General features: G+C 34.1%; 1 protein-coding gene across 3 annotated transcripts in view; it reads left to right on the forward strand.

Annotated features, from left to right (window-relative positions):
* The window catches only part of PACRG (parkin coregulated), a 224,784-nt gene that overhangs the window by 185,532 nt on the left and 12,666 nt on the right, over nucleotides 1-26,586 (forward strand). The window contains exon 6 of one of the 3 annotated variants that reach the window (XM_027634135.1): nucleotides 3,758-3,811. The exons of the other annotated variants lie outside the window; for them this stretch is intronic. Coding sequence (XP_027489936.1) covers nucleotides 3,758-3,811 — 54 coding nt within the window. The remainder of the gene's footprint in view (nucleotides 1-3,757; nucleotides 3,812-26,586) is intronic. 3 annotated transcript variants of the gene reach the window in all.

The following is a 26,586-nucleotide window of genomic DNA, read 5'->3' on the forward strand; positions in this document are numbered from 1 at the left end:
ACTTCGGAAAACTTAGCAGAGGACAAGTTACACCACTGAGATCTGAACAACTAAACAGTCCCTTCTCTATCCTTACTTTTATTATAATATTTCTATAAAGAAGCATCCTACTTAGATGCTAAAAGGGGAAGATTTTGCCTTTAACAAGCCAATATGATCTTTATAGAACCCATTAATAGGAAATAAACCCGTTTATCAGGGGACATAATGCTAAATATGCTTTAAAGGAAAGTTTAAATGGTTGTCTGAGGACTGCTATGTAACCAGAAAATCATCAAGAATGGAGCACATTTGAAGCCTAGGCCTGTGAGAGGAGCAGAACATACTTTTATCAGTGCTTCAGAATATGATGTCTAGTCAAAACTCAAGAACCTTAAGCATCATTATGCAACATCCTGGAACACGATACCATTTTCCAAACATTTGGTCAGAGGCATCTCCATCAAAAATTGGCTCCAGAAAGTAATACTTACAATGTCTGGGTTGAGGTGGTTGTTTTATTGGTCATTATAACTTTTTTTTTTCTCCACAATGAACAAGAAAATGAAAAAATATAATAAATGATAAAATTACAACTTTGTGCATGAGCAAAACCAAGACATTTCAGTGTCATACCAAGCAAGAGACAATACTTGACGTTATTGTCAAAGTTACTGCATTTATTCCTCAAAATTATACTATTATTTTAATAAATAAACAAAACACAAGCTTTATTTATTTATTTATTTATTTATTTATTTATTTATTCTTTAAAAGCAAATGGGGGTTTTGTTTAATTAAATTTTATTTTGGTTCGAAGAGATTTGCAAGATGAAAAAATATCCTAAACATTTTAGAGAACAACTGTTGAAGGTAGTGTTTACACATCTTTCGTGTTAGATTTTGGGAAAAATTCTCTGATGATCGATGGTATAAATATAATTTCTCTTAACACTGTAGGCTGGTATTAGCAGTTTGTTTTTATAGTACCAAAGAATTCATTTGAGCTCCATGAAGCTTATTACAAAGCCGTAATTTGAATTTTGATCTTCTTCAGAGAAGTGAGCTCTGTTAAGTACTAAAGACTGTCATTGCTGTAATATTTGAAACTGCAGAGATTTGCAAAGGTTCCTCCTCCCACAGGCTATCGCTATATTTGTCAACCCAACGAAGACTGTAGGGTGAAACCTGAGGAGTGCTGATCCCATGTTTCTCCTGCTGACATCAGTAAGAGCTTAGCACCTATCAGCATCAAAGAGTTTTGTTACTGCAGCTGACTCTCAATAATGCAAAACAATTAAAAATAATAGCAAATGGAACAAAACCCAAATGATGCAATAGATTCTGGGAAAGGTTTTGAGGATACTCTAAAAATTCAGAATGATCTTAGTTTTATAAGTCAACCTTTCGTTGTGACCAGACTGTATCAGTAAAACATGGTACTGAATTAAATTCAAAATCAAAGCTGAAGTAAATTGTATAATGATGAGGGTTTGAAAAGACTGGCTGTGATCTATATAAAACTTAATGCAAAGTCAATTCGAAGTAACACTATGATAGGAATCAGCATTATCTCTTATGTCAGTACTTTTACATTTAAGTGATGTGTGCATCCATGGTGAAAATTTAGGCTTTTACTTCCTATCCACCACATATCTATTTGCTCTTTGACATGGAATTTTTTTTTTACCTGTGTCTGTAGGACTTTACACAATGGAGGTGCTGAACCATAAGTGAAACTCCAGTAAAACACATAAAGACTAATAAGTAGCATTATTTACACTATTGAGACTATAGGCCCACCTATGCTTTTCTAAGGATTCTAGGCTCGTGTCAAAACTAATTAATGTTAATTTGTCAAATCTTGGGGGTTTTGTGCCATACTGCTTCTTGTCCTTAGCAAGGGGTTCTTTACTGTGATCTGGTGTGTTTATTAGCTTTATCTGAGTGGTCTGTATTTACTTTGGGAGAAGCTGATTGAATATCATTCACCTCTTTTAGACTTGGCAGCAAGGCTTGGCATATTTGCACTTGCTTCTGCCTGGAGTCAGTGTAGCTCAGACTTTGTTTTAGTCATATACTATGCTTTGATATCTTTTTAGATGCACCTATGCAGAAGTCCTACATTTATTTGTCCTCAGGAGAGTCGGGAGTCCAGAAGCCATGCAGACAAGAAATCACAACAGAGACATTTTCTAGTTATGATAAAGACATAGCTGAGCCCGACTATAATTGGAATCAGAGTTGCAATACCACATTAAAATTGAAGTATGGAAATGAATCACAGGAAGTCCAAGAACAAAGATCAGACCTCTAAACTATGATGGAGTAAGCCGGATTTTGCCACAGGGCATAAACATCAACCTGCACTTTCCTTTGAAAGCTAGTGCAGACGCCAGGGCTAACAATAACTCAGCTTTTCAACTGTACAGTAGCCAATGTATAAAATCAGCCAAGTTCTCTCTGAAGTGGACTGTGTCTCATCTTTACTGCCAGCTATACTTTCAGCCTTTAAAATGTTCAGAATGCATTGTTATGGAGAAAATCACTGAAGCATGAGCTGGCATATGAGCTTTTAAAGTTCTGTTCATTATTTTCCAGTCCTGGCTGCTGCTTTTCCTTCTCAGAAAGGCAACCTATCTTCTGTGTCACTATCTTGTAATAGTCAGCCTTCCATGCCCTCTTCTTCCTTATTTCCCTTGTTCCTCCCACTTTCTTTTCTGTCTCTTGAGACATCTTCGAAGACAGGACTATGTGTTCATGTAAAAATTGTGCCAAAAGTTGCAGAGAAGTACACTGCAAGTGCAACTTCAAGTGTACTGTGATGTCTACCTGACTGGACATCCATAATTGCCAGCGGTATAGAATAGACTTCTGTTTTGTTCCTGTACCTTACAAACATAAAAAGTTGATTTGGGAGATAATTAATTATGGGGGTTTGGGTTTTGGTTGGTTGGTTGGGTTGGTGGTTTTGTTTTTGTTGTTTTTTTTTTTTGTTTTGTTTTGTGTGTGGGGGGGTTTTTTTTTTAATTTAATCATATTGTGGAATTGCAATGACACCCAGATAATTTTCATAAAATTTCTATCTTAGGCTGCACGATCCCTCCCAGAGGGACCAGTGATACAACAGGACTTGAGCTATAGCCCAATTTATAGTAAATATGTAGTTCTGAGAAAGTTCCTCTGTGCCTGCAAGGAATTACTCATCATGAATTAAAATGCACTATTCATTTGCATGCAGCTACTATGTACCATCAGCTGTCTAGCACTACATGGCTGAGTAAAGCCTACCCATGTAGATAAGTCACTGATAGCATCACTTTCCTGGGAAGAGTCAGGCTTGTTTGTGTAGCTATCTGTAGCCTGTGTGAAAATTATTCCTTTTTATACCATTACGTGAAGCCAAGAATTTATGTAATTTGAATTATTATTTTTTTAGGTCTTGTTGTTAATTTGTAGTATATAAGCCATTTCTTCGTAATTTCAGCATATTGATGTAATATGCTGAAGCCCAGTTATTGTGCCACTTGTATCTCTTTCCGTGTCTGTAGCCAAGAGATATAACAAATATGTATGGCTCCTTACTCAATATATCAGTGCAAACATAAATTTAGCTCTACTAAATTAGTAAGAATGACTACTCATTCATCTTCTGGTTCATTGATCAAATACATTTTCTTTGTTGGAAGCCTCTTCTCACAATCATTACCTGTTTTAATAAGATATATAGTGACAATCCTGAAATTTCCTCAATCTAAGAGAACTTTGCACGTTTTAGGAAAACTTTTCAGGTCAGTGGGATTCCAGCAAGAGCCACAGTCTTTCCATGAGGGTAAGTAGAATTCATCCCAAAGTAATACTGGTATAAATATTTAAAAGTGTCTGTGACACTCTCAATTTCAAGATGGACATTATTTGAGGTAATTTGCCAAAGGACTTCACCATCAAATCTGGAGGATGGAGAGGTGATTTGAAATCAATATATGCAATATACAGTGCAAGTTGTTGCATTATTTGTTGCACTGTTTGTGAAATAACATTTTTCAGCAATTTTTTCAAATCAGGGAAAAGTGTTTATAGTCTGTCTAAATTTCATTACCTCTGAGATGGATACTTACTAAAAGATGACGCTGAACTGGAAGCACTGGGATCATTTAAACTTAAATCTATGACTTACCAAAGAAAAATAAGCACAGCAATCAACTGGATTGTATAAATATACTGTTCTAATAACAATTTTTGTCAGCTCTGAATTGGGCCAAAACTTGAAGGCAACTTGAAGGAATTGGAGGAATGCAGTTCAGTTAACCATATCAAAAAGATCCCAGGCGCATTGTAATCTAAAACAGCTCTCATGGTATTTGCTATAGTTTCACAGCAGTTGCACAGATTAGAGCTAGATAATTTTTGAATGTGTAGTTCACACAAAAGAGCAATTTCAAAGTCCTTTACCAAAAGTTGTGAGAACATTGTTCATATAAAGTAACTGGACATACACAAGAGAATTAAATATTCCAGGCTGTTCTGTTCTACAGATGACATGAGCCAAGGTCTCCTTTCCCTGATCTTGATGGGCTGCTCAGGTAAATGATAAAGATCTAATGAATTAAAGACTAATAGCTAACAGATGTACAGACGCTATCCAGTCAATTAATGCTGCTGTACATTATGTGGAACTAATGCAAATTACTGTGTGCAGAATGTTTACAGATTGAAACTGGGCTTAGCAACTCAGTGAGAACCTCAGTGGAAGTTTTTCCAGTATATTAGGGAAAGTACTGTGAAGGAAATAGTAGGGTACAATCACTGTGGCGTTTATTCATGACCTTTAGGTTCTAATTAGCTCTTCTTACTTAAGAAGTTTTTAATCAGTTTGAGTCAGTTAAGGCTGCATTTTATCACTGCTTTTAAACAGGTAAGATAATACTGAATTTTTCTACAGTTCAAAAACTATAAACCCAGAAAATTAGTATTGCTGATGAAATGGTCTTCTGTCTCAAAATACTTATTTAATTAAGCATATCTAAAAATAGACATATGAACTCCGGCATTTTAAAAACTCATACGCTAGTGCCAAATGTCAGGTTTTTCAGGCTGCTAAATTTTTTTTTCATTCGCTCCTCAAAAAAGATGATTTATCCAAATATTGCAACATATTTCTTTTGATATTCAAATCAGTTCAGGCCCAAACAAACATTTAAAGAGAACTCAATGATAAGTTGCAACTGAAATTAGTTTATATACTCAATAGTTTAGTCATCAACCAGTAGTCTCTTTCATATAAATACTATGCATGCTAGAATGGAAATCTTCTCAATTTATTTTTTTTTCATAGTAGGTTGAATAGGTTGAACACATTAATCATTGAGTTTGGCCAGTGTTTAACAATTGCCTGTATCCAGCTCAAACACTTGAGCTGATTCTTAAGATGAAGAAATGAGAAATATTGGTAGTTAAAAGAGGAACAGTGAGCAAAAGAAGTGCACTTCACCTCACGCTCAGAAGTTAGGCGTGATATGTACAAGACAGTCAGAAGTGATAAAATCAGTAGCAGAAATCAGTACAAATTTGGTGTAAGTTTGTGTTTATACCACACACGTGGTATGACAGGAACAAGTATCATGATATTTAGACACTGTGTTTAAGCACTCCCATTTATAATGCCTTTGGTAAAAACGCTTTTCACATCCAATAATCAAAGCCAACAAGGTAAGCAGGTTATTATTCTTTCTGACTAAAAATATATACCTACTGAAAGACTCTTTGCTTACCTACTGTTTAAGGGAGTCAAAGTCCATTTTTACGTGCCTTTAAGTGTGAAAATAATTTATTTCATCCTCAGCATAAAGAGAGATACATCCATTTAGTAGTATTAATGAGCAACTTGTAGGGAATAAAAAAAAAAATAAATTTATTTTGCATTAAGGCCTGTACTCCATTTTGTATATCAGTTATGAAATTAAGTTTGATCATTAAAACTACCTCCCAGTCATTTGTGTTAAATACAGTATTTTAATAGTTACTATTTTGGGTCTTGAAACAGCTAGATTTTTTGAGACTTCCACTCTGAATTCACAATTTAACAGTAGTATTGGGCTACTATGAACTGAAATAAAAGCAAAAAAACCCTACAGTAATAATCTGCTACAATATCAAATCTGCTACAGTGTTTATAATTCCACTTGATCTCTGGTAAGGAGTGTGTTAAATTTTTATATAACATAGCCAGGAACTCCTGAAGCCTTTGCCAGAATTGTAGAGGGGAACATCCACTTGAGGTTTGGTCTGCCTGCAATCAAGTAATTAGCTTGACTGAATAGCAGATATTCTGGGATGAGGTTATTTATGACCTAATTGACAGCCTGCACTGGTTAACCATAGGAAAGAGAAAGAGATAATCTAATGGAAGAAAAAGCTACCATTAACATGGAACTATTAGAGCAATGAAATTACTTGGTTTGCATATTTTCAGTCTTCTTGAATGTATGGTTTCTTTGCTGGGAGAAGTTTAACCACTGTGTGCTGAGAAAATATTATTTTTAAAAAAAACAATTATTTTGTGTCAGCATCCAAGATTCCCTTGTAGTACACTGTTTAATATCTCTACATTCTGCTTTTAAACATTATGAACAACCTTTCACACCTGATCTAACAGCTGTCCTGATTCAAATTCTTTGCCCTCCTCAAATGTCTGTCAGTATGTTTAATATAAGAGATATCAAAATGTTTGTAGTTAGGGTCAGCTCAGGATCCTAAACGAGTCCTAACTTTACTCTTCCAAAGCTTCTTGTGTTCTGGTTTCTTGTCTGTAAAATAAAAGTAGTGACAAATCATTTCCTGTCAGTGCAGTTCTGGAAATAAGCAAAACAATGTCTATGAGCATTCAAAATAAAAGGATCTTTGGATTAGCTGGGTAAATCTTTTATTCATCTATGATATTTATTTGCATTTATAATAATTTATAATAAGTATTCTTTAAGCACTTTGAGAGTCTTAAATTAAATCTTAAACATTATTATTATCAATAGGTGTCATTCACAGTTTTCAAACAAAGAAACAACAAAGCTCATTTTTATGTAACTATTTTTACTTAGATATAATATACATCCTTGTATACTTGACACCTGTTGTCTTCCAATTTCCTTGATTGTAAAGGTCAGCAGCAGCATAAACTGAACCATAAGTAATAAGACTTAAAACTGGGTAAGTAGAATTGGTTGACAGTTAAAAGAGCTTAAAATAGCCTACTATCACTTCTGGTAGCTGTGTAACAAACATACACAGGATTTCCTCTGCTCTACTCCTCAGCTGAACCCAAGCTGAACCCCTTTTTTGATACAATCAGTTGATCAAAGATGAACAGCTAAAATGAAAACAGTTTTTCAAAAGAGGACATGATAACTATGTCAGAAATCAGCACTTGAGCTTCAGCTACTCTGAAATAACAGTCAGACCGATTCTCAAAACTGCTAGATTTATAAAACAATAAAAATAACTTCTCTGGGTATTTCTCTGGTGTCCATTTACTAAAGAGATTAATGTTTACCTGTATTAGGAAAGAAATTGCTTTCCTGTCAGTTCCATGTTCCCTTTCATAGTCTTTCCCTCTGTCCTAGAGAGAGTATGGAGCTGAAGGGTTGGATTTTGTTTGTTCAAACCCATGACTTTCACATATTTGAGCAATTGTTTGTGCATTGTAGGACTCTCCTAGAACCTGTATGTAGTTACAAAGCCATTTACACAGCTTTTTGAGTAGTGACTGCACATAGTGGAATAAGCACATCCCTCTTTTATGGAAAGATTCATGTTCCGTTTTCTCTGGGTTTGAGGTCTTCTGTGCTGCTCCATACTCAGTTTCTCCAGCATTTCTCCAGTCTGTTCATTAATGGTTAGTGAGATAGATATAGCTGTAGAAGGATATAGATGATGGCAGGACAGAGGGGAATAATATAAATTACATTAATTTAATTTTCAGTGATCACAGAAAGCTGTGATCTCCTCTGTGACTGCAGCTGTAGGTTCTCATGAGCTCTGCCTCAGCTTTGGTAGAAGTGAGAGAATTCCCATTCCTGTCTCTCAGGTGGATATAATGGCAACATCGCTTAGGAGTCTTCTGACTCATATGAGCTCATATGAATGAAACCAGGAGGGATGAAGATGGATTTACCTACAAATCTCTTTCATTTTAAAGCATTTTAGCTGCTGCTCCTTGCCAAAACACCTTACTGCACTGAAATTGAATTATCTATTTAGTCAGAAATATTTGGCCAAGATTTTGACAGATTTTTGAAGAGGGTGACTCACATCAGTACTTTCTACAGTTAGTTAGTTTAGCAGTTATAGGGAAGCTGAACAGCTAGAACTGGTACTAGGGTTGATATGGCATTTTTTCCAGCTCATACTGCAGAGAATTTTGAGCACTCCTCCTCTGTCACTTGTGATTTTTTTCTTCCTAGTAAAAAACATTCATATGTTCCCTTTGATACAAAAGCTGATTGTAAGGAGCAATCAATAAAAGATGTTCAAAGCTGATCAATAGGGTGAGTACATGGAAATGAGAGTAGGTTGATAAACTGTGAAGAGGGTAAGTAGAAGAGGGAGTGGTAGTTATAGAACCAGAACTCTGAGTCCGATACGGTGGAAAATGGTCAGCCAGAAAGGTGTCCAAAAAGGGTTTGATTGTTTACATCAGAGCTCCAGGCTAGGAAGATAACAACCAGCTGTGTTTTGAGTTGAAGATGGAAACATTTCTGTCAAGGAGACTAGAACTGAAAGGATTGTTGTCAAGGTGGCAGATTATAATGGGGTTTATATGTTGCTATTGTGCTAGTTAATAAGACAAAAATCACACCATGCTAAGAAGCTTGGGGGCAGTGAGATTGGTTTTGCTTTCTCCCTTTGAAAAATTTTATTTTCTACAATCTAAACCACTCTCTTCTTTACTGACCTTTAGAGGTTTTCACTCTTAATTATTTTCTTCCTTGTGGTTGCTTTTATTAAGTAACAGAATATTCAGTCAATGTAGTGAATCTATTTTCTTATGTGTTTAGAAACACTGGGTGTTATTTATTTTCCAAACTACATAATAGCTTATGAGAACAAGGACCTACTACTGTGATTGCTACTTTTCCTGCTCCATTAACCCACAAAAAGCTCAGTTTCTAACAAAATCTAAATCCATTTCAAAACCAATGCATATCTAATATTAATTCATTTTTGTAACACTCTTAAATAAGATATGAAATATAATCTTTTGTTCAGTATATGCATGATTTTTCAGAAGAAGACTGCAAAACCTTTCTGGGAAATTATTGGGAGGGATTGTTTGTGAAGTTTTGTGATTAAGTATCCCTAATCAGTTTCATTGATCTTCATCTGTAGGTGAACATGTATGTTCATAAAATAATATGACTGGATTATTTTTTACTGTTCAAATCATTCATGTTTTATATCACTCTACTCTTCTGTCAAATATTGTTTGCGTTATTATTTTTATTTTGGTTCAACATTCACACATTTAACTTATGAATTATATTTTTGAAGAAGACTCATTCTCCTCTTGACTGTACTTCAGAGAAATATGAACTCCTAGGCTAATGATAACACGTATGCTGAAATTGTTATTTGTTCAGTGAATAAACTGTATGGACTTCTTGTTGCAGATATTTTGAGTAAATTCCAGCTCAACCAATTTTCTGTTCTTTCATGTGTGCAGTTCCAACGTGAAGTTCGTGAGACATTGGAGATTTCTTGTGTGGAAACTGCAAAAAAGAACTTTTACACTAATATTTTTATTATCATTATTATCTGTGGACAATACAACACGCACATATTATTAATAACTCTCCTTTGCTCTCTGGGAAATATGATAAAAGTTTGAGGGGCATCATGTTCAAAAGTTGCATGTAAAGTGGCATATATTAATAAACTCCAAGCATCGTTTTGATTGGTTTTTTGTTGGGTTTTTTTTTTGGCAAATGCAAATCAAAATGGAAAGGGAAGTAATGTTAGAATAACTTCTTTCTGGTATTATATGCACACTCTCCTTTAAGGTAAATTCACTCCTTCTGAATTTACATAAGGCATACAGGATTCAGGATGCTTCTTCCTTAAAATTAATAAGATTCACTTTGTCCAAATAAACACTGATTTTTTTTTCTCTCTCTCTCGAGGGAAGCAAAGCCAGTTGGTTAGTGTAAGACAAGTTAGACTTACAAATACCAGTCATATGATGCTTTCTTTGCTTTCCCATAAGAAATTACTACCACAGGGAATAAATGACTGACACATCACCCCCTGCCATCATAACAACTGTCATGCAACGCCATTATTTTTCAAACATTAGTGGCATCCCTCCAACTGGCCATAAGGTTGCAGACACATTTTTTAATCATTACTTTGCCCATTGCAGGAAGCTAAAATCACGTCATTTAATGTGTGCTCATGATAAATTTCACATTCTTTTAAAATAAAATGGAAGCTAGTGAAGCACAGCACTATTGCGGTGAATTAGACAGCAGTAGAACAAGGCAGGAGAATACCCACTTATTGACATTACCAAATCTAAAATGCATTAACTTTTAAACCAAGGTTTATTCAATTATTAAAAAGGGACCAAGGGAGCATACTTTTGGCTTTATATGGAAGCAGATTATAACAGCTCATTAGTTATTAATTAATTGACAATCTCACCGCTTAATGTCTTTACATTTAATAAATACTTCTGTACCCAGTGTCTTACCTCTATCCATTTTATTCTTCATCAACATGTAAAATATGACATTTTCCTTTTTCTGTCCACATATATGACAAGGATTAAATGGTCATGTTTCAGCAATTTGTATTAAGATATTTACAACATCAATTAACATATTTACAGCATAAATTATTTTTGGAATTGCTAAATTATTTTTTTCTATATCCAGTTAGCCATAAGAGTAAAATACATCTCTGTTTTTTTACTATAGATTAAATTTAGGTGTTAATCCTGTCTTAAGCAAACCACAGGTTTCCTGAATAGAAACTTGCAGGGAAGGACTGGGGGAAATGGCCCCCACAAGGAAAACAAGAGGCTATGACGAAAATGCCCGGAATAGAATGAATTTGACAAGAATGATTCACAGGCAAACCTGTTTATTCTTCCATAAATTATTTCTTTACTGTGATTTTTATTCACAGCAATTTGAAGTATATATTTTTTGCTGCTATTTTATACTCCATCCCTCCAATTCACAAGTAACATACTATTGCTCTTATAGTATCTTGAAAAAAGGAAGCATGAAAAGCATGCATACTCAGGAATGTAATGCCTTGCTTTTAGGCATTCATTTCATTACTAAAATACTTACTGATTTTTTTTTAAGGCAGATTTTTGGGGAGGTGCAAGAAAGACTATTGTCACTCCTATACATGCAACCAGATAAATATCCTCAGGACAATGTGACACAGCAGCAATTTTGGCTGTAGATATACTTATTTTTGTACTAATAGATTTTTAAGATCTGTCAGTACTATGGACTGCTGTGAACAGAAGTAGAATTGTGCTGCACCAGGGCCTATATTTATTAATTTTCATAGGCTGAGATCCATCCTGGTGCTAGTATCTAGATGATTGGCAGGGAGGAAGAGAAGGAACTGTTTGAACCTGGGGCTACCAGTGATTCAATACATACTATAAAATACTATTTTGATTTTAAAAACCAAACAAATAAGCAGACAAAAATCTCACTGTGTTGAAGACTGTGTCTTACAGATTTTGTAATGTGCTATCTGAACTTTTTTATGTACTGCCTTTCAGCACATAGCTATGATTTGCTCTAATTATACAAAAATAAACGTTTTGTATCAATAGCTTCTCTCAATAAAGGTTTTCATTACATTTTTCTCTTGCTTATCTTACCAAATTTATATATGGGTGGTCAAAGGAAATATAGAGAATCTGAGAGGGTATATGGAGCAATGACGAGTCTCCAGGGTTGGTAACTTTATGTGGTAACTTCTTAAACAATGTGTCATATAGTCCATTCCAGCAGCTGGAATAGATTGTCTGACCATAGTCACAGAGTGACTATCGTTTTTTTCCCACTGCTGAAAAAGGCAGTCACTTTCTGGCCAAAGGGTCCTACTGCTTCATTCAACTCAACTCTAAGAGAGCTGATTCAATTAAGTATTTTGTCTGAAAATGAATCTAGCAACAAAAAAAGAATGGTTGGTGTTTCTGCTATGCTTGTGAGCTGAATTAGCCTACAAACCTCTGAGATATGTAAATGATAGGAAGAAGTGTTTCCAGCACACGGGACAAAAATTCAGCACATGTTCCTCCAAATCTGGGGCCCTAAAATGTAAAATAAATAAATACAAGAAATATTGGATTTTTTAGCATTGCGACTATGCACACACACACACACACACACACACACTCCTGCCTAACATGAAATTAAAATGCATAAAGGGGAAGGAGGAGAAAGAAGAACCAAAGAGTATCAAAAGGTTAGCAATTAGTCTAAGCACGGTTATTTCCATATAATATCTCTCTACTCATTTGTGAGTAGAAAGTTTCTCTAGAAGTCAGTTCCGAACAAGAACCTAATTTTAGGCATTTTGATTCACCTCAGGAGGAATCTGACCTCTTCCAGTACTATAAATGTTGAAGAGACTAAGAGACTAACCTGAGGCTAGTGTTAGCCTTGTATTTGCCTTCCAATGACTTTAACACTGTGCAAATCAAATTCTAATGAGAAATGCTAAGAATTAATCTAAATCAGTTCAAAATTCAGCTTTGGCAATTTTAAGGAGATTCTAGATTTCAGAAAGTGATTCAGAAACCTAATAGTGTAGAAAATACTTGTATGTGGGAGAAGAAACTTGTGTTTGTTGGCATTGATTTCCTTTCCCCACAATATAAACGTTTCCCTGGAGGACAATTCAGGAATGTTTATAACGAGGCAAAAAGTTACCAGCAACTGGAAAACAGAAGGGGTAATTTGAACCAATAAACATGAAAATGTCTGAAATTACATCTGTTTGTTCTAGGGCTAGATTTGACCTTAGATGTCCTAAATTCTAGGAGTACTTTTTTTTCATTTTGTATTTCAATTCCCTAAAATTTTACTGTTATTCTCATATGAGGTTATGTGGATCATTAATGTAATTCCTGTACACTGATATAATTCCTGTGTCTCTTTTATCTTTACTGACATTTTGCCTATATCTCTGTACAGAAGGCCTTTGTGCTGTAGTACACTGTCTCCTGATAATCTATTGCATATGTTTCTGTAACAATACAGCATGATAGAGTTTTGTCAAAAATGAAGTAGCTTGTTACAGTCTCCCCAAATGAAAAATAAATTCAAAACTGAGACACCAACTATCTCTGCACATTTTGAAAATTCGAGAGATATCATGATAGAATTCATATCTGAATGAGTTTTGAACATTCTTCTTCAAAAAGTGAGCATGCAGATCTATCTAGCTTGAAAGTAACTATCATGCTGTATGAACTGTAACCTGTAAACTTCTCAGAGTTCCTAGCATCAGTATTGGTTAGATTACTAACTCTGATTTTATTTTTTTTTGTTTAGAAATTTCTATTGTACAGTTGTATTCTTTAAATATGATGAAACAAGAAACTTCAACACATATTTAAAATAATTAATACTTAATTCTAAAGCTAGAACTCTAGAACAAAACAGTCAAAAATACGTTTTCAAAAAAAGTTTCAGGATTAGTTTATATGCAGGTATATTACAAACAAATGTTTTTTAAGGGAGTTTAGCAGACAGGAGAAAGAAACTCAATACTGTTTTTGACAATACAAAATGAGATTAGGACGGAACAGAAAACAAAATGTTAAGTTTATCTTTGAAGGTAAGTTTTTTTCCCTCTTCCATTATGGTTTCTAAAAAAATAAAATTGACAGTAATGTGTTCTACCATAGTTCAGGAATCTGTAACTTATTAGTATAATAGTTCTTAATTCAGATATAGTGCAATAGTTCTCAACTCAGATTTAGCTTTCCGTATTTTTTTTTTGGTAACAGCCTGCTTATGGGGAAGAGATAATATATAGTTATAGATATACATTGATATATAGTTAATATAAAAGGAGAACTTTTAGTCAACTGGAATTTATCTGTTTTACATGCTCTTGTTCATACCATGTTCAACATTAAAATTTTAATGATTTTTAATACCTACATTGCTTTATTAGCACTGTATGACCAAGTTCTAAAGTAACTCATGTTTGCAAATGCATACACATTTAGACAGAAGTTTACACCTGTGAGTAGTTCCCTGCCTTTCGACTGAACTCACTGTGTGAGTGGTTTTGTGTATATATAAAAAAAACCCACAATCTTTTTTGCCTAGATAATATTTTCTTTATACATAGGACATGGTGGAATGGCTTTAAACTGAAAGAAAGTGGGTTTTGATTGGATATTAGAAAGAAATTATTTACTGGAAGGATGATGAGACACTGGAACAGGTTGTCCAGGGAAGTTATGGATCACCCATACCTGGAAGTGTTCAAGGCCAGCCTGGATGGGTCTTCAAGCAACTTGGTCTAGTGGAAGGTGTCTCTGCCAATGGCAGGGGGGTTGGCACTAGAGGATCTTTAAAGTCCTTTCCAACACAAATCATACTATGATTCTGACAAAAGCTGTTTTGTAGTCATTACTTTTCCTCATTGAAACTTTTCGAGCTTTTTTCTAGTCTGACATTTTTGATTGGAAAAAAGTAATCTCTAACAGAAAACTTCTATGCTTATGTTCACATTAAAAATTTTGACCTGAACAATCAATATTTTTAAAATTTTAGCATTCTGTTTTTATTTAAAAACTCAAAATGTATAATTTATTGTTTTAAAAAAGTCTCTAATTCTTTTTTTAACATGAACTTCTTCAGACATAAGTAAGTTTTCAGCCAAAATATTTTTCATAATGTCTGAATATTTGATTCTTTCTTACTGAGGGCCAAATCTTCTTATGCAAACTGGCATTGTTCCATTGATGCTAAATTGACTTTATTCCACTATATCAGGTAAAGATCCAAAAATCTTATATGGTCCTGGCAAAAATGTCATTCTCCATAGGATATGATTTAAAAGAAAAAAAAAAAGAAACAAATTACTTCAATAGCCTTTTAATTTTTTATAAATCTAAGATTTTTGAAAAAGTCATAAAATAGGAAGAGAATGGGATAGTGGAGCCTTTCTGAACCGTTACAGAACAAGCATCCCCTTGTAATAATTCTTATAGAGAACTTCAAACTATAACATGTAGACCAAAATTGTAAGTGCTATGTTTATTTAGTGTCTTCAGTTTTCCTTGCATTTCCTTTCTTTCCAATGAGTCTTCTCTAAATAGAAAACCAACCTGTTTCCTTGGCTCAGTGTCAGGAAAGTAATGAATCTTAGTGTTGTGCTGAAGACGGAGTGAATATTTAAAAATGTACATATACAATCTAACTCTAAATAGAATATCTATGCCTGGAATTCCAAAAGTGGATAGAGATTTTTGAGCTTTTACAAAAGTATGAGTGAAAATATATACGTTGCAAAAGAAAAGAGCTAAATTCTTCCTACCCGTTCCTGTACAGTGATACTTCTTGTTTTAACACAAGTTTTTTGTCAAAACTTTGTTGTAAATTTTAAATTATAACTTATTTTTACTTGTCAGAAGAATATCAGAGTATAATTGTCTATGAAAATGAATTCTCACATCACTGTGTATGTAAACTTCATTATTAAAAATGTGCCACTTTCCAAATTCATGTTCATTTGTGTTAAAATTAATTTCTGTGATTTCATTTTGTTTGCCTTACGTTAGAACATTGCCTTGTATGAAATTAACATGTCTAATTGCATAAATATTTATTCCTAGATGATGTTCCATTTAACTCAATAGAATGAAATCACTTATTTTGTGAAGTGTTATGGAGTCAGTCTTGGGTTTCTCCATAATATTAAATATATACATGCTTAAAATATTATTTTACAAGAAGCAAAATACTTTCTAGCCAAACAGAAGCAGCAAAGTGTCTGTTTTCTTATTTAGTGTTGATTTTATATCTTTAATATTGTTTCTCAATTCAAGAAACAATTTCGAGTGAAAATCTAGCAGTGCAGAAATCCCTTTTTAGTTTCACTGTGTATCTCTGAGCATGAGCAGTAGATGGGATCTGACTAGATTTGTCCCATCTGTTTTCAGCCAAGAATGGGATAGTGTTCAGATTAACTTTTTCCATGTTTAAATCAGGGATTAATCCAGAATTTGGGATTACAGTGTATTCCAGTGTTTTTAACATGGATCTTCCAGATAAGACAAAAAGGTTTGAGACCTCAACTGGAAAAGGGGAAAACATGGCCTGTGTAGCACTTAGCTCTTCCTTTTCTGTTTACCAGGGTCACAGTTCATCCCAAAAATTCTTGACTAATCAATTAGCCTAAACAGTATCTCCCTGAAGATGTTTTAATAGAAAGGATCATGTAACTGTACCGTTGCACTATCTGTTAAGCCATGTTTGCTGTGAGCCAGTGAGATTACAACCCAGTGCAGTAAGGAATTTGACAGAGTGGCATGAGAAGAATGTGGCACATTACCCATGTGTGATAACCCAGCTGAGTGCAATCACTGCTTGATGAACACATGGCTGAGTGTTTACAAAATGAACCTAAACAAGATACAGCATCTTTGTTTACTTTGGTATTATTCACACCATTTCACTGCATTTCATACAATTCACCATTTCAGACCACTGTGAATGAACATACTTATTTGTATATAACAGAAAATATGTGCAAAAATTAACAAATGAAAGAAAAGGAGTATTAAAGTCCTGTACACTTAGTTTTCAATCTGGTAATGTATTTCTGAGGTTTGGATAGGGGATCTTCCATCAGTGATGCGGGGAATTGTTTCTTGTGGTAATGAATTTAGGTTACCATTGCATAATGAACATAAAAATTTGCTTATAGTTGAGAACATAATCAAGTATATTTCCTGAGCTAGGATGGATTTAAACATATTCACTGATTTCCTGAAGTTGAGGCCTACAGTCTAAAAATGAAGTATTTTGTTTGATTTTTGGTTTTATGCCTGGGCCTTAATTTGAATGCAAATATTTGAGTGGGCATGACTATTTTATCTCTTATTTAGCACAAAATCACTGTCTTATCATTCCAACTGTCTTCGTGTTGGAAAATTACATTGATGCATCTTAGTGATGCATTGTTTCAGATTTAACTGATTTAACTGTTGTCTGATAAAAATATTTGTTATCAAACTTAGTGCTCAGCTGCATTTTGTAGACTAAAGATTGTGAAATATGTAAACAGGAATGACCAGCACTTGCACTGGTAGCCTATGAACTTCAGGAAGTTCAAAGTTTCGTGTTAGTTTGTATATTTACCCAATACTGAGAGTTAGTGAGTCTTTTTAGAATGACAAATGGACCGTAATTCTGCAAAGTGGAAAGGAGTTTAAATTGATAGATAATCTTCAGATAGATTAGCAACTTGGGAATGGATGGAAAAGTCAAGAGGAGCATTTCTGATGCTAGGCTGATAGTTCTGCACTGACTAAAGTCTGTGTAATTCCTACTATTTTTTCTGGATGAAGTGGCAGAGAGGAAGACATGAGGAATGGAAAGATAAACTACTTGCCAGGATACTCCAGTTGGAAAATGTGGAATTTTTGTTGTCCCTGGTAATTATTGGCTTATCTTGCTTACCTAGTTCTAAATTTCTTTATCCTTTTTATGGGAAGGTTCAGACAGTAATTTTTTTTTCTAAATTGCTAATGGATATGTACCCTCTATAATTCTTTCTGGGGATAGGATTCATTCTGGAAACTGAGTCAGTGTTGTCAGAAGCTAATGCATTAGAAATCCACAATATCAGCTATCAGAAAGGTAGTTCCTATCTGCCCACATTAATTTTATTTGCATAAATGGGCTCCTTTGTTCCCTGAAAGAAATAAACTGAGAGTGAAGTTAGCAGTGGCAGAAGGCCACTGCAAACAGCAAAAGAGGAGATTTATCTACTGACATCAAAATAATCACCTTAATTAACTGAAACTTGTATCAGTTATGTTTAAGTGAATTCTGATCTTTTTATCCTCTCAAATATACATAATCTTCATGCTTCCTGAAAACTTCCAGAAGACCTGTCACACACCATTTCCTTCCAATCCTCTTTCTGCTCTTTCATTTTACTGTTGTTTGTGGGGAAGGAAGGACTGTTTGTCCTTGTTACTTACATTTCTTGTTTCATGTGTTATTTCAGTTCTTGGAAAGATAAAACTCTGTTTACTGTGGAAAGGAGATAAATGTAGAAGTATCATGCACCTTTACCTTTCTAAGTGCGTGTTGGAGCTTTCTCATTTTACACAGCTTCTAATACAGCTCTAGATTATTCAAATACAGCTACCAATCACAATTAATTGGAGAAAATTACACATTGAAGTTACACAGTGAACCAATGGACAAAACACCAAAAAACACCTTTCAATTGTACACTTTGACTTCCAGCTCTCATCTGTTGGGCTGGAAATCTGGTTAGGATGTCAACTCACCGTGTTTCTTCTCACATCTTTGTCTTCATACCAGTTTAAATCTAAAAGTTACCTGATAATATTGTTGAAATATAGTCTTCCTCCATCCAGAAGCTGATTTAATATCTAGTACAGGCCAGTGATTTCATCATGTGGGTGACTATAGCTGTGAAATAAGCTTAGATGATCTTTATCTTATGTTTTTTGGAAAACTTAGGTTTGGTTGAGCAGTTATGCTAATGACTCTGTTTTATGTCTTTTATTAACCTCCAGAACTTGCATGGAAAGAGAAAAATACTTCAAGATTATTTTTTCTTGTGCAGACAGATTTTAGAGACGATCCTGCACCTTATTTGGCTTCTTTTTTTCCTAAACCTTGTTTATTTTTATGCATTTCCAACAATCCTAGAGGCAATATATATGTAGGTAAAAGCATAGAATTAATATTACTAAGAACTAGAAAAGTTAATATGTGTGTCAAGATCTGTAGCTCAACTGAACAGTTTCTAAATAGTAAAGCCAAAAATTTTTATAAATTGCTGACAGCATGTACTGTAGCCATGCCCACTTTTCTTATATGTTAATTAGTAGTTTCTCATTTAAAAGCATATTTCAAACTATATTCCTATGATAGTGTAGCTCACTGAAAAACTTATGTACGTTCTAGTTAAGACATAAATGGGAACTTGCTACCAGAGCTAGTGACCCATGAAGTAAATGACCACTGACATAAATATCAAAGTATACTAACTATACACCTGAAAGATAGGAGAAAAGAAAGGTTATTGTGGGATCTTATTCATAAGTGAAGCATGTGAATGCTAGTCAGTATATTCATCAGAAAGAGTCCCTGGTGGATTCAGGGTTTTACATGAAGCCCACAAGAGCTCATGGTAGGAGTAAGGAAGGCAGCCAGTGTTTGCTGATGCCCAGGGCCTTTCATACCTGGGTTTATGTATTGATTTTCATCTTTTGTCTGTATTTGATCAGTTGTTTGTGGCCAACAAAATATGTGTGTTTTATTTGCTCAAATCCATATTCTAATCAATCATGGGACTCAGAAATATGGATGAAATAGTATGTTAAAAGGACAACATTCATCAGAAAAAAACATTTTCAACATGTTAGAGGATATGCTATAATGATGAAATTAGAAGTAGAAGAAGTTATTGAGACATAATGGTACAAAAGCCATTGTATGGCCATTAGACTTCACTTAATGCAACCCATGATTGAAGAGAAGAAATTTAGAAGAAGAAATGAGATTTCATTCCTAGCATATATGCTAAATTCAATTACACCTAACCAACATGCTGACAGTGTGCTTTTCATTTCCTCATTCACAGAGAGACAATGTATTTAACCAGTTTAATTGTTCAACATGAAGCAATGAAGGGTATCGAGCTAAAAAAACCCCAACCATCCAATTCTTCAGGAGCATTTAAAATACATGCTCAGCTGATAACACTTTTTGTAAAGTAGAATAGTTTTGAATGCTTTTTTCTTGTTTGTTACTTGTAAGAAAATATTTCTCTGAAAACTAAAACATAATACTTGTTTCTTTTAATAAATAAAATATAACTAAGAAATACTGTTAAAATTATGCAAAAGGATGGTCACTATGTATAGCTGGAGTACAAACAGTGATTCAAATAGCTGCATCTTGTATTTAGATCCAAATTTATAAACTCCACTAAGGTCAATTTACTATGTATCTAGTATTATGTACATTATACTAATGCTATTTTTGCTTAAAGTGGTAGATGCCTTATCTAAGATTCTGTTTGTAAATCTATGTGCATCTTCATTAATTACAATAGAAGACATATATATATTCATGAAGTGAATTTGACCTTACGTGGTAGGACTAGAAAATGCCTCTTAGTCATTTACTTCATCTTTGTGAGCAAAAGTGGATTCACCTTTTTGTTATTTACAGTCATCCCTAAAGACGATGGTCTTGCCATTTACTTGTTCACATGGACTGTGGTGAATTAGGTCTAGTGACAATATTATAAATTAAACAACTCCAAGGAATGATCTCCAGCACAGAAAGCTCATAATATCAAATAGTGGGCTCTGTCACACACTACTCATTGACATCATGACCTAGAGGTCTAAGAACCTCATTTTCCCCTCGCTCTATTACTCTTATTCTTCTTCCTGAAATCAAACCGAATTCTATGTGCTAGCAATTTTAAGATTCAAATAACAATTCTTTTCTGCTAGGTCAATAAAGCTGGAGTGAATACTGGACTTTTAATGCCACCTCATAAATTATTCTTTAGGGTCTATATTATAATTCCAAACATTCCAAGTATATTTTGCCAGATGCTTTTAAGATGATAATTTGATTTTTCTGTTGTTGTTTCAGAAAATTATAAATTAATTAGTCTTTGGGAAAAATTCTTCATCTTTCATAAATAAATAGAATTGGCCAGATCCTCAGCTTGTACAACTGCTTGTCACTCCAAAGAAGTCATCTTATGCTAGTTGTAGTTAAACTTAATGAAAAATAATCTAAAATTTTTACCTGACATTTTCAAAGATTCTGTTCGGTTCAAAAGATGGAAACTAAATGTGTGTGGCTCAGCACCTCTTAGGGACAGACAAGCATGCTGATTACAGACCCTGCTCTTCAACATGCAGGTCTATACCCTTGATGACACAGTTCAAGACCAGTCTGTTAATTTGCCAACAGAAGTGCACTAAAATGCAACAGTTCAATACACAGCCATCTTTACTTAATTTAAAGCTTTTTAATTGAATGTCAATTACACAGTTATAAACCATATCTTATTACAAAGTACTATACACATGCATTTTAAATAGCACATTTTCTTAACTTAAACCATTTTCCTTTTTAGAAACCATTGCAACTAAACAATCAATTGTGATTATGGTAACAACCACAAAGCATTTATTACTTAATGTGATTATTTAATTATAAATTATAAAAACCCCAAACCAACCAACCAACTCTCCTATCTTATTTTCTATTTAACCAACGTTTCCCAGCATTAAATACTTTTCCAGGATAAAATATTTCTCACCTTTTTTAAAGTTACCTATCACAGGATTTGAGTATTTTCCAGAAACTAATTAAACTCACAATAGCTTAGCAATCTCATTTACTCTTAACCTCACCCCTTCCACCTTGATCCATGTCCTATTTTCTTCTTCTTAGCTGCTTTTTATAGTGACTATGAGGATACTAATTTGAAGTGAGTTTTGAGCTTTGTTCTGAAAGCTGAGAGAATTATGGTAAATCTAATATCCTCTGACAGGGAATCTGAAATCTTTTGTTCTTTTTATTGAATTACCCTATATTCTGCTCCCATGAGCTTTGTTTTTCAGATTGATAGATTCATGATTAATACTAAAGAGAGCAACTGAGGATGACAGTCTCCTCATGTAGAAATATACTGTGCAGCATGTGGGAAAAGCACTTCTTACAGGACTTTCACATTTGGGATAGAGACCAGATCCTTGGCCTAGCAATTGTAAAGCATAACAATAGTCAGTGTTTGTTGTACTTCTGTTGAAGAAATATAAATTTCAATAATTCATTCAGGCGATTTTCAGTGAAAAAGCCAGGGCCTAATCATAATACAGTAGTCTAGGGTACAGCTTTGTAGTCATCCTCAGGTGGGAAAAGGCCTTTTTCAAAATTTTTAATTATTCAGTCATTCTATGATGGAATGCCAAGCAATCCAAATGGACTGCTTTGATGGTCCAGCTAACTTGAGAATCCTTCAGTATAAAGTGACGCTTGGAAGATGACAGCTCTAGCAAAATTAAAAATAATACTGTCTTCTTCTCAAGTAATTTTCTGTCTTGATGGAATCTGAATTTGTATAGCTGCTCTATCGTAAGAGCTGATTCATGTGAGACACTGGGAAAGATGAAAGCTGAGAACATTACACATATTAGAGATAAATAACATAGTGGAAGTATTGACATCAGAGATTATGGACTATCACAGTTATTCCCCAGTGAAAATATTCCTTCCAATGTGGGTGTTTATGTTAAGGATGTCTATCAAACGAATTTTTAAGAAAGTCCTCAGAACAGCAGAATTAAGAGGAAAAAAGAATATAGATATTATATGCATTCCTTAGATTTTCCTTGTATTCATGGACTAATTAAGGAATGGGGAGATTATGGTTCTTGTAAAAAATCAAGTATGAAATTCTATTGATGTGTGTTACTATTGAACAGACATTATGAAGCATTAGGGAATTGATGTCTATATCACATTTTTAGTCTTCTTTATAGAATGTTTGAGATATGTGTACAACATCCTACTATTTGTTTGTAGTAGTCAATTTAAACTATTTCAGGGAACATATGCATTATATATGAAATACTGAAAGATCCAGCTGAATAAACACTCACATTTCCCATCAACTTCAAAGGTCTACAAGTAGACTTTGTGCGATTTAAAATGAAAAATGTGTAGTACATGCATCTGACCTTTTACATTTAAAATGCTAGGCTGCCTTATCTAAATTATATATGTTTTGGATCTTTCTGTGTTAAATGTAGGTGGAAAGCTGAAGTTTCATATGTAATATTTCTCCATAATATATGTTCTTTAGGTTTTATTAATAACAGTTACTGTACCAAGTGTGAGTTTATGTGTCATGAACCCATAAATATTTCAGAATATGTGGCTAAGTAAAGCTGTTGTTAATGCCCATTAACACTTTTCAAGGAGGAGTGAAATATTATGATACCTAGATGTTCTAGAGCAGAAATACAGAGTTTAATATCAGGGTTTTTTGGGGAGGTTTTTTTTTGTTTGGATTTTTTTGAGTTGTTTTGGTTGTGGTTTTTTTTGTTTAGGGTTTTTTGGTTTTTTGGGTTTTGGTTGTTTATTGGGGTTCTTTTTATATAAAATCCAATTATATTCTTAAAACACTTTTTAATTAGCATGTTTTTATCAACTGCAGCTCAAATGTGATCTTTAAATAAAAAATTTAAGCTGCTACAGGAAAGCACATTCACTTACTGCAAGTACTCATTTAGAAACGAATCAACATGAATTAAAACCATATAAGTATGAAATGGTTGTCCAACATAGGAAGCTGTTAAAATGAATTTCTGGTAGATATTGCTGATGATGCTTAAGTCAATAGAATGATTTTTTTTCTTTTTTAAAGGAATGTGATTTCCTTCAAAATAAGCTGCATGGCAGTAATCCTTCTGGAAGTAAAATGTCAGATTTTAGAAATATACTTGCAGAGAGAAGAAAGATTGCATTCTGATTTACATTAATATATAAAAAAAATCGTTACATGAGGAAGAAGTTGATTCCCATTCTTATTAACACTTCACCCATGAAAATGAAATCATAGCATTTGATCTTTCTCTCTGTGAATTCAGTGTATTGAATTTAATAGAAAGACAACCTCATCACAGCTAAGTCCAGCACTGGCCCTGCTATTCTAATTAGACTTTAACAATATTAGTTTCTTTTTGCCCTCGTCGTTTTACTTCACTTCCCTTGACTGGAGTGCAATTTCACCAAAATGTAGGAGACTAATCATTAACTGGCAGAAGCATACAGACTGAAACTTTAAATTGACCATCACAGCAGTAGAATACCAGAAATTTATAGAAGCATAACCATTTCTTCTACTGGGTGTGTGATAATTGTTTTTCTGCTCATTTACATCCAAAAGTAATTAAGCTCTACAACAAGACTATGTAGTGTTGTATTGGTGCAAAGTCTGCTGTTTGAGGTTATTCAGAGATCCCATGAAAACATCACAGTGGGAACTGTTGTTCATTTGCATTGTCACTTCCTAAAAATTTGCAGAAACATACCCTTGAAAGAATTAGGTCACACAAAATGTGGCCTAAGGGCTTCTCCTTTCTGTTTTCCCCAGTCGAGTTCTGCAGCTGATGCGATAAAAACTGTTCTACATCAATAATTTTTCGAGTTTATGTTTCCTGAAAAATTTATTTGGCTTATGGAAATAAACCATCTTTATCATTCAGTGGAAAAATTTCCTTTTCTTTCCTTCCAGATCTGATTTCCTGATACAAACGCAGTGGTGTTACAGTCTGAATCTTCTTCAGACAATTGTAGTTAAAGCCATGCATTAAAAACGCATGTCAAAGTAATATTAGAAAATTTTTACAGCAAACTTTGCTTTCCCTGAATATTACGATTTACATATAAACAAATACAACTTAGCTGAGACGTTTTCTTTCTCATGACATTTCTTACCAAAGTCTCACAGTGTTTCATGGTCATGAGCGCCTTTTCCTTTTTTAGGGTAATGGATAGCTGTTGTTTCCTTGTATTATTGATACTGCGAAAAAAAGCTCTGAGATAACAACATAGCTAGTACTTTTCTTATTGAAAATAAGCTAATTAATCACTGCGGTGGGCAGAGAAAAGCTAACTCTCTCTCTCATTTACTCTTCTGAAACACATTGATTTACATGGTGAGGAAAGAATTTGGCTGACAACAGTATTATGCCCTTCGTTTCTTAATACTTTGTATATGCTTGCTTCTTTAGTTAGGAAATGCTTTGATATAAATAAACACACTTTAGTCCGGATTTTGTAACCACTTACACATTTGCATTACAGTTTCCTGAGTCAGACCTACATCTGCTTATGATACCAAAACCTGCATTTTATGCAGCATAAGAATTGTCTTATTGAGAAATTTTGCATGAATTTTGTTGAATTCCATTTTCTGAAGCTTCTGATACATGTACTTAAATATTTTGCATATCTTCCTGTATTTTTTCCTCTTTTTTTTTCTTTCAGATTTTTTTGACCTTCTCTATTTTATGGTAATATCTTGCTTAAGCTTACAATGGTACACATGATTCTAACATTTAATTTATGCTTGTTCACTTTGCCCTGTGGTCATGGAAGTTTTTCCTTGAATATTTGGAACAGTCTGCTGTGAGTGCAACACACAAAGATCATCTTTATATAATTTCTATAGATTGTACAGTACAATAATATTTTTAACTGTAATTAAAATATAAATAAATAGAAAAGGAATAAGCTTTAGGTCATTTATTATATCTGTAAAAACATAAACAGCCGTAAATAAATGAAGATAGATTCAGAATAACCATCTGTTAGGAAGTTAGTTCAAGTCAAAACTCTTAAAAATTGGCACTGTAGACTGTATTCATGTAAATATTTATTTAGACATTTAAATGTCTAGCCTCATGTACAGATGTTCTGATTCACTGCAGTCTTCATTTGGGAACTGCTAAGGCCTCAGGATCGACCCACTCAGGTAGCTGCTGAAAATTGGATTCAGGTGCTAAACTTTGTGTCTCTCTGCAGATGTTGGCACAAGTTCATAGTCTAGCAAAGGGTCTGTCTCTATAGCTGCTTCCTTGCCAAATCATAAGCATAAAGGTCACAGGAGCATTTCTCCATGAGTAACTAATTTGATAATTAGGTGAAATCTCCCTGATCACAAAAGATGCAGATTTGAAACTACATAGGCTGGGCTTGCTTCTTGCTTCCTAGGAGGGTGCTTCACCCACTAGGTTTTCAAATTCTGAAAAGCAAGGCAGCCATTGCTGCCCTTGCTCATGTATTTTTTGCCTGCCCTCCTAAAATCACAAGGCTTAATGGGTCACAAGGTTATTCTGTAAATCTTCCCCCACTCCCCATCCCCCAGCCCTCACCCTCTTAACTCACATAACTTTTAAACTCATTGTCCAAAGCCAGTCAAACTGTAAAAGGGACAGTTTCTGAAAAAATAAGCATCTGGATGGAGAGGAGATATCCAAATTCATAAGTTCATGGCCATGACGAGAGAATTCTTGCTAGGGTATACAACAGATGTCAAAACGTGCCTTAGTTTATACTGCCGTTTAGCTGGTAGAACTTGTGGGAAACAAATTGTTATTGTAAAGAGGTGTAGTACAAAACCAGCACACATCCATGGGAAGCAGGTATCATTACTGTCTTGTGGCACAACTTGCTTTTTAAGAAGTCATTCAGTCTCACCCAGAAGGAATGGCAATAGCTATCTACCATCAGGAAAACTTCTGAGCTGTAGCTC

Source organism: Corapipo altera, unplaced genomic scaffold (assembly GCF_003945725.1).
Source record: "Corapipo altera isolate COAL_440 unplaced genomic scaffold, ASM394572v1 2b, whole genome shotgun sequence".
NCBI classification, from domain to species: Eukaryota; Metazoa; Chordata; class Aves; order Passeriformes; family Pipridae; genus Corapipo; species Corapipo altera.